At 52.9% G+C, this 13,452-nt stretch overlaps 7 protein-coding genes across 7 annotated transcripts; 3 read left to right on the top strand and 4 right to left on the bottom strand.

Annotated features, from left to right (window-relative positions):
- Positions 1-12: 12 nt before the first annotated feature.
- On the top strand, positions 13-1,682 carry Z517_10428 (uncharacterized protein; the record flags this gene model as incomplete). The annotated part of the gene is made up of 2 exons (XM_013424040.1): positions 13-1,257; positions 1,449-1,682. The coding sequence occupies 2 exons, from the start codon at positions 13-15 to the stop codon at positions 1,680-1,682; spliced, it is 1,479 nt and encodes a 492-aa protein (XP_013279494.1).
- A 2,443-nt stretch (positions 1,683-4,125) lies between these two features.
- Z517_10427 (uncharacterized protein) lies at positions 4,126-4,596 on the top strand (the record flags this gene model as incomplete). Its single annotated transcript, XM_013424039.1, has 2 exons — positions 4,126-4,273; positions 4,337-4,596. 2 exons carry the CDS (start codon positions 4,126-4,128, stop codon positions 4,594-4,596), a joined length of 408 nt encoding a protein of 135 aa, XP_013279493.1.
- An 836-nt stretch (positions 4,597-5,432) lies between these two features.
- Z517_10426 (uncharacterized protein) lies at positions 5,433-5,971 on the bottom strand (the record flags this gene model as incomplete). The annotated part of the gene is made up of 2 exons (XM_013424038.1): positions 5,433-5,699; positions 5,909-5,971. 2 exons carry the CDS (start codon positions 5,969-5,971, stop codon positions 5,433-5,435), a joined length of 330 nt encoding a protein of 109 aa, XP_013279492.1.
- A 575-nt stretch (positions 5,972-6,546) lies between these two features.
- Positions 6,547-8,196, bottom strand: Z517_10425 (uncharacterized protein; the record flags this gene model as incomplete). Its single annotated transcript, XM_013424037.1, has 1 exon — positions 6,547-8,196. One exon carries the CDS (start codon positions 8,194-8,196, stop codon positions 6,547-6,549), a length of 1,650 nt encoding a protein of 549 aa, XP_013279491.1.
- Positions 8,197-8,658: 462 nt separating this feature from the next.
- On the bottom strand, positions 8,659-9,843 carry Z517_10424 (uncharacterized protein; the record flags this gene model as incomplete). The annotated part of the gene is made up of 1 exon (XM_013424036.1): positions 8,659-9,843. One exon carries the CDS (start codon positions 9,841-9,843, stop codon positions 8,659-8,661), a length of 1,185 nt encoding a protein of 394 aa, XP_013279490.1.
- Positions 9,844-10,853: 1,010 nt separating this feature from the next.
- On the top strand, positions 10,854-12,371 carry Z517_10423 (uncharacterized protein; the record flags this gene model as incomplete). The annotated part of the gene is made up of 2 exons (XM_013424035.1): positions 10,854-10,956; positions 11,008-12,371. The coding sequence occupies 2 exons, from the start codon at positions 10,854-10,856 to the stop codon at positions 12,369-12,371; spliced, it is 1,467 nt and encodes a 488-aa protein (XP_013279489.1).
- Positions 12,372-13,111: 740 nt separating this feature from the next.
- Positions 13,112-13,369, bottom strand: Z517_10422 (uncharacterized protein; the record flags this gene model as incomplete). The annotated part of the gene is made up of 1 exon (XM_013424034.1): positions 13,112-13,369. One exon carries the CDS (start codon positions 13,367-13,369, stop codon positions 13,112-13,114), a length of 258 nt encoding a protein of 85 aa, XP_013279488.1.
- Positions 13,370-13,452: the final 83 nt, after the last annotated feature.

Here is a 13,452-nt window from a genome sequence, read left to right as displayed (position 1 = left end):
TAAGACGGCTCAATGGAGTACGATCCCAAAGTCCCAACCTACCAGACGTCCGACCCCACGTCCTTTGCTCACAAATCTGCGCGGGAGCGATGGCCGGCCATAGTCACAGGCGCCATAGACGATGTGCACCGGACCGTCTCTCAGCTGCCAGACTCGGAAAAAGATGCCTTGGCCGAGGGTAAATTCATCATCTCAACACTAGGGTCGTTGAAGTACGAGCTGCAACACAATCGGACTTTGTCACCAATTCCCGACGACGGGTTCCCGGACGTCGAGGGATACAACCAGGAGCTGGCGGCGCGGGGACCGCCGACGTGGCACAATGTCGAGTGGCTGTTCTCGGAATGCTACCTGTACCGGCGAATGGCGACGCTGTTCTCGACGGCCAAGAGCAAATTCTGGCGGGACTACGACCCGTTCCAGCGGCAGAAGATGGAGACGTTCAAATCGTCGCGGCCGGCGGTGCTGGAGCTGGCGGCCGAGTACCGCGGGATCATGACGCAGATCCGGTCGTCCAAAGCCCGGGCGCCCGTCGCCGAGGGGGTGACGGACCCCCAGCAGATCGACGAGGCCGAGAAGCTGCTGTTCGTGGAGATGGCCGAGATCTGCCTGTGGGGGAACGCGACCGACCTGTCCCTGCTCACCAGCCTGACGTACGAGGACATCCAGAAGCTGCAGGGCAGCAGCGCGCGCAAGGAGTCGGAGAAGAACATCCTGGTCAACGACCTGGGCCGGGCGTTTGAGGTGCTCAACGCCGCCCACCGCGCCGGCAAGGCCCAGCGTCGCGTCGACATCGTCCTGGACAACGCCGGCTTTGAGCTCTTTGTCGACCTCGTGCTGGCGGGGTACCTGCTCGCCACGGGCCTGGCGACCGAGGTCGTCCTGCACCCCAAGGACATTCCGTGGTTCGTCAGCGACGTCGTGCCCAAGGACTTCCAAGCCCTGCTGCAAGCCATGGCGGACCCGAAAGCGTTTTACGAGAAGATCGACCACAGCCACAACCACAGCCACGGTACCGGCGTGTCATCGCCGGCGCCTCTGTCCGACGAAGAGGCCGCCAACATCAAATTCCTCTTCGACGACTGGAGCGACCTGCACGGCGAGGGCAGACTGATCCTCCGGCCGAACCGGTTCTGGACCCACGCGGGCAGCTTCTGGCGCATGCCGCACGTGGCGCCGAGCTTGGTCGAGGATCTCAAGGAGAGCGAACTGGTGATTTTCAAGGGCGATTTGAATTACAGAAAGTTGACTGGAGATGTATGTTACCCCTTTCCCCCTTTCTCACCTTCAACTGTCCCCTTTACCTCCCTAAACCCCTTATTTCCCGCTTCCGACCTTACTCACAGAAACCCCCAATCCACCCCCTCCCTTTTTACTACTTGCCCACGCACGGCACAGAGTCTCAAGGAGAGTGAGTAAACTAAGGTGAAACGTCTACGACGCTACAGGCTACCTGGCCCGCCACCACGCCCTTCACGGAAGCCATCGGCCCACTCGGTCCGTCGTCGGGCCTCAGAGTGCTCGCGCTGCGGACATGCAAGGCCGACGTCGTAGTCGGGTTGCCTGAAGGCAAGGACGAAGAGATCCGCGCGACCGAGGGCGGCGGCGGCGACACCGGGGCGAGGAAGTGGGCGTGGAGTGGGAAGTGGGCCGTCGTACAGTTCTCTGATGGCAAGGCTTGATGATTTAATGGAGCAAGAGCAGACTGGGGTAAGGGGAGGAAGCATCAAAGCTTTTCTTTTCGCAGCTGGCTCCTTTTTCCCCCTTCTTTCTCTGAGAGTATGAGCAATCTTTAGGGGAACTAGAGTAGTAGAGAAGCCACGTGCATGGGGCTGGACTTTTTTGGGTAGAGTCTGGAGGAAAAAGAAATAGACGGATGCAGGGATAGAGCACAGAACATTGTCACGACCTAACAAAACAAACGATATCACTGTGGATTCACTTCCTACCTCAAGAGAAGTAGTCGCGGGGTTCGACAGTTTTTGCTAAAAGGAGCTCCCATATGCATCTCACTGCTTCCGGCGGAGCCATTTCCGTGGGCCTCTCGTTCTGTTCTCAGCTGAGCGATGGTCCAGGTGTGTACGCAGTAGATGGAAACCGAATCTCTCGGGCGTCGGAGGATTTGGTGGGCCGTAGGCCTGAATATATGGAAAGAAAGGAGCCAATGTCTCTTTTTCAGCCTTATTCGGACAAGGCTGCAAACTTGGATGTAAGGCTGTGGGATTGTCTCACGTTCCAGCCACTTGGCCCCCAATTCTTGGTTCACCGTTGAAATGATGAGCAACCCGATTGTGCATGTAGCACGCGTTCACCATGAGAGCCCTTGACGGCACGACAAGTTGGTTGGCCTTTCAGTTCCGGCGTCGACTCCTTCATGCTTGTGCCGTCCTCAAGCTAGAACCAACAAAACCACGCAAGGACCATGCCGTTTCAAAGATGGGAGTTCTCAATACTCACGCACCGTCCTCTCCCGACAAGCACAAACCAACACCCCTTACCACATTCATCGATAAAACCGAGACCCAGATAGCCGGACACGGCCGGATAAATTTTAGAGGTGGTAGATCAATCAGTCAGCGAGGCAGTGCAAAATGGACTTACACACCTCTGTCGAGTCGACCTCCTTTTGTTGCATCATGGTGTTGTTCAGGCAAGCCAGTCCGCAGCAGAAGGGGGGGTTTTGCAATGCTGATGCCTGAAAAGCTTCGAGTAATCAAGCAAATGAGAACGAGATTGAGATTACCTAGGTACTATGATGACTCCCGCTCCGAGCCGCCAGAGGGCATTTCATGCCAAGTATGCACAAAGATGACCCCGGCACGGACTCGGTGTCTGTCCTTGTCCTTATGAAGTGTGGTGGAAAGAGCCTGACACCGACGGTCGTCGAGGAGAAAAATCGTCTCCGTGCCGAACTGTGAGATGTGAGATGTGAGATGAGGTCGTGGAGGATGGGGCGAAGATATACAGGACAAAGAGCTAGAGCTTGTACGAGATTAAGAAGATGTGACCAGACTGTGCAGTGGAATTGTTATACATGGTGCAAAATGGATCGGTGCATGCTACGATGTGGTTGGTATAGAGATATGTACATACTGGGCGTACCTTCGCAGACCCCGTGTATGTAGTTGCCAGTACTTGCTAAGGGGGGCACGGGGTGTAAAGTGATGACTAGGGGACGAAATTACCTAACGAGGCCAAGGAGGCTAAGAAGAATAGGCTTACCTACCCTCCAAAGCCTACATAGAGTCCAGACTCAAGAGCACCGAATTTCCAGGTGCCACGAGCGCCTCCCCGCCGCCTATTACATTCTTTAGTGTGCCTAGCTGATAACCCACCCGCTCACCCACCTAACTACTCGTAACTAATCGTAGTCGTAGCCGTGAATCCATGCTCACGCCACGGGGAACCCCCCTGTGCCATCCACTCACAAGGCCCCCCCTCTTTTATCTAGCGATCCTAAAGCTACCTTTGCACCCTGTACTCATACCTAAACTTTACTGGTAAACCACCCCCACTCCCCTCCCCCTTTCGCATCTACTCAGCGCGTTAATTCTTCTTATTGCTTGTAAGGCGCCACAGCCCGCCAAACAAAGGCGCGATCGTTGGCGTCACTTGCACAGAAATCTTTCAATCCAACGGGGCTCTTCTTCGCTCCTTCACACCTCACGACACCGACATCTCCCCCTTGAACTTCTAGAGAAATTCCTTTTCGCTCGCTTCTTCACTCGCTTTGCCTCTATCCAATACCTCCTGCACCCTTGACAACCACGCCTCTGCTCCCTCTCTCGCCCTAGCCTTTTTTCTCACTCAGCGTCATGCGTCGCTGAGTTTTGGGCCGAGCCTCCTTTTTTCGCCCACCGCCAACTTCGCCATTCACCCTTACCCTCGTTTACCATTCGCCGCGCTCGTTCCTCATCACCTACCACGACCTTTTCCAATAGAGACCCTTGTCCTCATTGGGATCAACTGTTACCTCCCCTCGGGCTTTCAGACTCTCCGTTAAACTCACCCGCCCGAAGAAACACTCGGAACTTCATATATCCTCGACCACCGCAAGTCGCGATCCTCAATCCCCTGTGACTGTCCTGCTCGAACCTCATGCCGATGCCTCTTCTTGCCTTTACCATGCCTGTCACCGACTATGCCAAAGTCGCAAAGGAGGGTAAGAGATCGCAGATGTCGTCCTTCTTGCACTGGGTGCAGTTGAAGAAATACCAATATGAAGTCACTTTCTCGCTCTACATGCTCACCCCGACGGAAAAGTGCATTTTCAGTATGTTTCCTGCTCTCCTTCTCTCCGTTTGCTCGCTCAGATCTCTGACTTGATTTTGTCCAGATTTGATCCTGTTCCTGCTGGTCTCGCTACTCGTGACGGCTGCAACGCTCTACCTCCCAAACCACCTCGTCATCATTTACCACCGTATCTGCTACTATATTTCCGGTGAATTCGCCTACAAGTCGTCAACAAACCTGTCACAGGAAGCAGCTGCTCTCACGGCAGATGGCTTGCGCGTTGCTTCAGGAGCCATAGAGTCGGTGGTGACTCCAACCTTGCGTGCGGTGGAAGCAGCCCGGGAAACCTTGAGGGAACTTTGATTCTTTGATGATACCCCTTATGTGCTTTAATTGGAGCAGTACACATGGTAATGGCGTTCAGGACGGGGTACTCAGAAGAGAAAATTTGTAATGTACGCGGCGCATCGCTGCCAGATATTGTCATTAACGGGAAACAATCTTGATATGGCGTCCACGCGCTGATTGTTCCAGACATGCGGCCGCGAGCGCCCCGGATTTTGTTCGAACTTTTGTGAAGCGTGTTTTAGATTGAGTGGACTGCTTCCATGCATTGATACAGATACAGACTTTTAATCAACCGCAACACCATTGCCTTGTATAGTTGTCCTGCCAGTCTTTCAAGATGGCCATAATTCCGCCGCCAACTGGTCAATAAGTGTATGTACCTCGCTCGAACTTTTTGGCCTCGTGGGAGGATAACCAACGCAAGACGTATAAATGTAGTTATTGTACAATGGAACAGTTCCCCATGCATGAGGTATCCCATGAACGACGGAAGCGAGGGAGGCAGGGCCCTTTTTCCCCTCTCTGACTCTCCCCCCTTCCCCCGGGGTGTTGCGCCGGCGCCATGCATGTGATCATTGTAGAATGCGGAGTGGAGCTGTAGAGGCCCTGTGCAGGCTGGCATCTGCTTCTTCTGGCTGCAGCTGATGGCTGCTGCGACCGGCCGAGACAGGACATCGAAGCGAAGCGAGGCGAAGACCAAGATATTTCAGAACGACCATCTCTTGCTCTTTATGCTCGTCTCGTCAAGTCGCTTGACGCCGTTCGCCTCACTCTGATTCCCGGCACTGTCCCTCTGTCTGGTCCGGCAAAAGTCATCTTGGCCCTGCTACTCTCCAGCGGCCTCTTTTAAGCTATTGTTGCTGCGACGACTCCTGGCTCTGGCTCTGGCTCTGGCTCTGACTCTGACCCTGGCCCTGGCCCTGGTTTTGATCGCTCTGGCGCATTTGCCGCAGCCGCTCTCGATGCCTTTCAATCTCTGCGCGGATCTCGTCCTTGTCGTAGGGGATCTTGTGCGACTGGTCCTGCGTGGGCCAGAAGCCCGGCACGGCGAAGCGGTTCTCCAGGTTCGTGCCAAAGTAGTACATGTACCCGATGGGGAAGGAGAGGTAGAGTCCGAACTGTCACGGACACACAAACACACACATACGTTAGCGACGCGGGGATTATTGTTAAGATTGGTATGAGTGAGAAAATATCAAGAGGAACAAGATTCAGACGTGGACGGCTAAGGGTGGGAATGTACTTGATGGAATCCTAGGTAATGATAGGGTAGGATAGAGTAGGGTACAATAGGATATAGTATGGTATAGCACGGGGAACAAAATACCTTGAAGATTTCCAGATTCGTCCCGCGCAGCGTGCGCTCGAGGAATTTGCGAACCGTCGCCATCGTCACACCTGCTACCAAAGGTTCGTAGGCATGCAGTTTTTTTTTTTTGGTTTTTATTTCTCGTTCTTCTCCCGGAACCGGGGTGTTAGTGTGTGTGTGCGGGAGTCAATGAATGCACCTGGCTGAGGAAATCGTGGCGGCGGCGGAGGACGGAGAAGGACGAGGAGGCGAGGATGGGATGAGGCTTGAGCTGCGACGTTGTCGATTCAGACGGAGACGGAGATGGAGCGAAGGAGAGGGAGGGAGGTAGATAGGATGAGAGTAGTAATCAGTTCGTAGCTGATTGACCGATTGAGTGAGAGTGTGGCAGCTCAAGGTGGAGGAGGGCGAGTGGCATGACCATGCTCAATAACTGTCCCCAGTTTTTGGCCGAAGCTTTCAATTCGCGCAGCCTCGTGGTCGTCCGCATGTGAAGTGGAGTGCGAGCCTTGCGCTTGGTGATTGGGACGCTTGCTTGATGACAGCCTTATCCGTACGAGGTACAGTTCAAAGTCCCTTCTATTGTGAAGGGAGACTGCCTTCTAAATAGCCTGATGGATATGCTCCACTGTATACAAGTAGTCTAAATGTAGCTATCATACAGTCTGCTCTCTCTCTTTCTCTCCATCCTCCCTCTTCTTCGCCCTCCATTTCATTCCAACCCTCATCGTCACCATGAGGAGCGGCAGCGTAGCCAACTCGACCAGCCCAACAAGCGTGTGAGTCCACCCGTTCCCAATCGCCTCAATCATCGGATTAGCAACAGCGCTCGCCCCTGCACCCAAAAGGCACCGGACAAGATTTGATGCTGCGCTGGCCGTCGCTGCTCGTTTCCGGTGCAAGTCAATGATCAACACGCTGATCGTGTTGAACCCGACCATCGTGGTGTACCCTATGGCGCCGAGCATGATAATCGGTCCTGCAATGTGGACTCGCTTCTCCAAAAGCCATCCGTAGACGACGATGGAGACCGCCCCAAAGGCAAAAAAGGGCATTCCGATCTCAAGTCTGGCCTGCTCGATCGGCATCTTGATCATGTCGCCCTGTTTCTTGCGGTCAACCTCCAATCCCGCCTTGAGCGCGTGTCGCTTGAAATTTCTATCGAGGAGCCTCGTGTTGGTTATCGTCGCCAAGATCGTGCCCACCACCTGCGGGATGAAGAGCAGTCCTTGCAGAGTGCTGCTCAGCCCGTAGATGATGTGAAACTGGACGGTGAGACTGGTTGAGACGATATAGAAACCGGCATAGATAATACCCATGTACAAGAGCAAGATCGCGGTCTCCGGATCACCGACAATAGTGAGAGAGCCAAAGACATCCCATTTCCGTCGTCGCGAACTGGGCTTCTCCTTCTCAGGTTTGTCTTCGGGAGGAGTGCCTTTCTGGGATCCGCTTTCTCCCTCCGATTTCTTCTGCTGTTTCGACAAATTCGTCAGACATCTGTTCCACTTCGGCGGTTCAATCGAGCCATCTCCAACCACCGATCTGCAGGTCTCTGGAAAGAAGAGCGCCAGTGGCACGAAATACACCCCACCGAGGATCAGCAAGAACCAGAAGACTGAATGCCATCCCAGGTGCTGAGCCAGTACACCGCCGAGAATGGGCGCCAGACTCGGTGCTAATATGCTAGCCAGGCTGGTAATAGCAATATATTTGCCTCGCTCTGCGCTGGTGACAATGTCTGCCATGGTGCCCTGCATCAGAGTCACGAGGCCAGAACTCCCAGCACTTTGAACACATCTCAGAACCAGGAGACCCGCGTAGGATTTGTTAAGGGCCAGGCCGAGGTTCGCAAAGAGGTAAATGGTGAATCCGATCATGTATGCTGGTCGGCGACCATAGTCGTCCGCTATGGCTGAAGTGAAGGATGGCGAGATGCCTTGGAAGATCATGTACGTGGTAATGGTCAAATTGACATCGGAGACGCTCACACCCAGGGCGTGGCTGATGGTATCGATGGCAGGAAAGTAGATGAAAGTGCTGAACGGGCTGAAGCTTCCTCCGAGGGTGGCCACCAGGACAATGATGGCCTTTTGTCGACTTGTGAACGATGAATACGGTCTGTCATTTGTTGGGATCCGTTCGACGCTTGTGGTAACTTCAGTCTGAGACTCGAGTTGTTTGTTTGGCACCACAACGTCTATTTGAACGGCATCACTGTCAATGTGTTGGACTTCCTGTGCTGTCGCGTGCACGGATGTCTCGCTCTTGCGCGCATGTCCGCCAGACTCGTCATGGGAAGTCATCCTGTCGAAGAGTTTCTCTTCGAGCTTGTCTCCCCCTTTGCCTCAGGACAATGTTCAGTATACATGCCGCAATCACCTGACAAAAGCTAGGGAGATCTTGTCAGAGGCGTCTCTGTGTGAGACCAACATGTTATCATATAGGCTCACCAGGAAAAAAAGCGGTCACGGATCAGTCTTTGCTAGAATTAGTCTTCATTCGCAATGACGATCGTCATTTGTTATTGGCTGTAACCAGATGGTGGAGTGCTTCTCATGACCGGTAACGGCCCGATATCCGGTCACTCGGGCCTAACATGAATGGCCGAACCATGTTGTAAGCATCTCAGAGTTGACAGCAGGTAGTCTTCGATCATGGTCAAAGTATCGAGTCTCGTGTCGGATGGGCGGTTCATGCAGTCTAAACATGGGTGCATCAATTGAGAAAGATACCGGCGTCAAAGCAGGCCCGCTTCTTCGTCATTATTATTTCGGCGTGAACCTCGCCACGATCCAGTTCAAATCATTCTCATGCGGACGCGGCCATTTTGCGTAGTAGTACCACTTCTGCTCGTCCCTGTCCCACTTACGGTGTGGCACAAATGCCCCAACGGTGTAATAATTATCGCGCATATAAAGCGGTTGGTAGCTGGGTGGTCCTTTGCGTTCGAGAAACTCATCAGTGCCCGCGGCAGCTTCTGCATCAACGAGCTGATACAGGCGAGGCTCAGATCTTCGCGTCTTGTCTCTTTTCATTTCCCATTTGCCAAAACGGATTATCGTGCGGGTAGTTGTGTCGAGGTGGATTTGCAGGATCCGTGCATAGGTGAGCGGGCTTCTCGTCGCCTTCGTAACAATTGCAGCATGTCGATCCAGAAGTTTCACATTCCAATCTGGATTGCGTCCTGGCGGGATTATTGGTAAAGGTTCGCGATTTTCCAAGTTCTTCTGCCAATGAGCAAGGTCGAGGACAATGTTGAGATTGTTCCAGGAGAGGACGCAACTCATACACGTGCACACACTCGAGGGATCGATCTGTTTGATGTGTTGATATTGAATCTTGTGGATTCGACCCCGGCCCTGCCGTTGCTCATTCAAAAGCGCTGGTCGAGCTACAGGAGGAACTTGATCGAGTGACACAGGTGGCGGAAAGCACTGCCTAAGGACCCAATAGTGACGGTTCATGATGTCATCAGCAATTGCTCGTTCGTTATCTGAAATAAACATGCGCATGGACTGGTTGAGGCGAAGCAAATTGAAAATATCAGAAGGTTGCAGGAAGCTCAGTATCATCGACAGTAACTCCTGGGGGAGATCTAGGAACGACTGAACCTCGGACCGCACTTTCCGGGCTTGCTTCTTTTGCTGTCGTCTTTGAAGTCGGGCTGTCTTCTTGGAATGTAGTGCCAGGGCAGCCGTGGTGTCGATCAGAGGGTCGTTCTCGGTACTGGCTTTCTGTCGCCTGTATGCTACGTTGTTCACATAGTGTATGGGCACCTCATCGGACTGAGGGTCTGTCTTGGCTTCAGAGGTCGTAGTTTGATTGGATATACTTTCTGTACTCGATGAGATCGATGCGCTATCCACGGCGTCAAAGATTTTAGGCACTTGTGATGCAGCATGGTCGGTGGTTGAAGGTCGCTGCTTAACGAAATGTAAATGGTGAGGCATCAATGCTGCTCTGCCCCGGGAATGTGCCAGTCCAGTACTGGATACCTGCAAGAGTTGAGTAACGCTACGAGGAAGTGGACAGCGTGCGCACAGAAACGTCGAGTCTGATTGGCAAGAAGAAACCTGGAGACGAGATGGACGCGAGGCTGAGGCAGAAGGCGAGGCTGCGAAATGCCAAGAATGACGTCATTTCTCAGGTACAAATGGTGCAAACATGGGGGTTACTCCCAGCTCACTTACCACGTACCACGTACCAATTGGCCTTGTCTACCAGGTACTTTGTTAACTTGATCGATCTCTTGTCCTGCCCCATCCTCCTCTTCTCCTCCACCTCCATCTTCAGCTGTTCGCCCTGGAGAACCTGGAAATGACCGTCCCCCTCCAACGTCCCCATTGATACCAAGAGTCCTGAGCGATGCCGGCATCAGCACCCAGACACGCATCGGTGACCAGGGGCTGGCTCTAGACCCCAGAGAAATACAGGCCTCTGCTTTCTTCATTCGTCGTGAAGAATTGGTTGATTGTGGATATCTGCACATCACCATGGGAGAACTCAGACGGAGACAAAGCAGCCCTATTGCGTCGAAAGAGTGGAACATATTGTCCAGGACACACGCCGAAGCTACATGTCTCATTTTGTAAGAAGGGAGCAACGCCAAGTGTATCTGAGAATCGTACTCAAACCTGACCTGGGTGCGGCATTGTTTTGAATCTACTAAAGATGAAGTGAAATTGAAATCCCTCAGCACTAACCATTTCTCCTCTTCTCACAAGCTCTCTTCCTCGAGACCTTTCTCCGCCCTCTTCTCACTCTCTATCTTACTTTCTCCTTTCTTCTAAAGAGCTCTATCATCAAAATCACCTCACTAGATACAAGTTTAGCTGGCAGGCTGAGCGCTTCGTCATCCAATCTCTAACACTGCGAGGTAAACACGCTCGATGATGCCCTGATGATGATTCAACTGACAGATTCTACCAGAACAAAAAGGTCTACTCCAGTGTCTCCCACAATGGAGTTGAGACCGCTTCCTCTCGAGGCTACCTGTATCATGTGTCCACGCCGCGGAACCAAAGTGTGCTCCAGCTGCAAAGACGCCCGCTATTGCTCCAAGAGTACGAAAAGTAGTGCTGAGTTGACGAGCTTAATGCTAATTCTCCTGGTAGACTGCCAAAAGCTTGACTGGAAGAATCATAAAATCATCTGCCCATCCTTCCAGGAACCCAAACCTCAAGTGACAGAAGCGAACGGGCGAATAGACGGTATTTTCTACGACTTTCTCCCTGAAGTTGGCTTGGTAGATTTTAGGCGGGCACTCGTCTTCCCTGGCGACAAGCAACCACCCAAATTTGTCTGGGTCAAGACCTGGATCGTGCATGGAGGCTCTGAGACATTTGATTCGAAGCCATTCTTTGACCATGCTGGGGAGACTGATTGTATTTACTTGGCACACAACAGCATCCAAGCGCGGGATGCATGTCGTGATGAAAAGGATCTTCTCAGATTCTTCTTCAAGGACGATACGTCCAAAGAACCACCGAACCTGGCCGTGCAAGCTTTCACCCGGTCAGGAGCCTGCTCAAAATACCTCAAAGGTCCAATAATTCTCATGTGTGGCACTGTTGGCGCTCGTGGGCACGACCACTTTCGAGATGTCGATATGCGCGATTCACGAAGTGCCGCAGACTTCTTCAGCTCGGCATACCGTTCGGGATACGGAGACTCGTGTCTTCTGGAGAAACGCTTTGTGACGACGGCGATCGCATGCCCCGAAGACATCACGAGCTATCAGCTTGAAGGAAAGTACCACCAGCAGGTCTTCGATGGCTGCGATTCCGTCTTCCAAGCAGAGGGTAGTGGCATTGCCAACCTTTTGGGAATTCCGATTCTGATCCGGTCCCACATTCCACCGAAACCAAAACGCAATCAGTACGGCGCTTGGATTCCCCAGGACGAAGAGAATGAACCCACAGACGTTGGTCCTGACAGCGTCGATGCACTGTTTCTCCTGCGAGATATTACCTCGACAACCACTGGCCGTCAGGAAACAACAGCTTCGATGCACAGATTTCGAACGAATGATAGAGACTATGCGGGCACGAATGGGTTTGGGTCATCCCCCAAGGCCTCACGGAGGTCGGGCTCCTTTTCTCTCGTCCGCGCTGACGGATTGCCACTTCTTTCTCTCCACGTTGAAGCACTTGTCGGTTACATTCGTGACGAAGTCGAGCCGCGCTTGTCACATGCGTTGGCAGGGACTGCTTCTGGTGGTGTCGTTGCTAGTCGAGAAGCTGTACTCAATTCGATCACCCAGGCCGACTTCTCCAGATACTTCGATGCTTTCAAGGCCGCAAAGACACTTCATGATCACATTGTGGCATTCATTCCTTCTCCATACGCCATGTCAAAGGAATTTCTTGCAGACATGGAGCGTCAGGCGGACATTATATGGGAGGACCAGAAGGCGGCCGGTTTTAAACAGGAGAGTGAGCATGAACCTGTTCAGCAGCCTGGAGTGATTTACCTCTGACCATGAGGGCCTTGTTTCACGGAAGATCAGTATGGGGTAGGTTCATGTCTCACGCGAGCTGGCTGTTCTATGGTGATTGATCATTGGGCTCACCGTCTCGGCTCGCGAAACGCAATAAACTTTTTCATGTTCTGCTGGGGTGTACGTTCGGGGTTGCTGTGGAACACAAAGGGATGGAACTCAGGTGGTGAGGGCGAGAGGCACGATATTGCTGCATCGCAACTTTCGGACATGTCCAAGAATGCACAGAATGTGGAGGCTGATTGTGGAAAAGGACCAGCGAGGAAAGACGTGGGATGCACATGTCACCATCCCTTTTGAGGGCCCTTACCTCGAAGAGCTGGTTTCAGAATATGAGCGGGCGGGCATTGCGACAAATGGCTTGAAGGAGACACGACACCAACACCACTCGAAACACCCTTGGAGTGGAAGTCTGTTGATGAGAGAGCTAGCAATCAGTTCTGACCAGTCGGTACCTGGTGTCCGTCGGTGGCTGTGATGCGCAGAGTCATATTCGGGAAAGACAGTGAGCGGAATGAACCCTGTTGACATGGCATTGTCTTATTCTCTCCACGTGAAACGCTTCGTTCATTCGTCCACTTGAAGTATTATACATGAAACCCCGCTCCATCCGGACGTGCTCAAACCTTTTCGAAAAAGAGACCCAACTCGCTCGCTACTTAGCAACCCAATAACCCAATCTGGTGATACAGACAACTACTCCTCTCCCCGATTTAGCTTTAGAAGTGCAACTTCGCCTTCACCCCCTCAAACGCCATGCCGGGATGCCAGCTCTCCCTCCTCGAGTCGTTGTTGGCGGTGGAAGCGACAGAACTCCTTCTACGCTCGCTCTCCTCGACGCCAGCCTCGTTTCCCGCCTCCGGCCTGGCTTTGTGGAACAGTTGTCCGCGGAGCGGGACGTCGAAGATGCGGCCCGGCTGTCTGGGGTGGTCGGTGGGGAGGAGGAAGTTGGGGACGTATTTCTTCAGGGTGGACATTTTTGTCTCTCTGTCTCTTTCTCCTTCTATTTCTCCTTCTCTTTCTCCTTCTCTTTCTCCTTCTCTTTCTCCTTCTCTTTCTC

Source organism: Fonsecaea pedrosoi (genome assembly GCF_000835455.1).
Source record: "Fonsecaea pedrosoi CBS 271.37 unplaced genomic scaffold supercont1.7, whole genome shotgun sequence".
NCBI lineage: Eukaryota > Fungi > Ascomycota > Eurotiomycetes > Chaetothyriales > Herpotrichiellaceae > Fonsecaea > Fonsecaea pedrosoi.
Note: the sequence above shows the minus strand (reverse complement) of the source record. Positions and strands in the feature narration are given on the sequence as shown.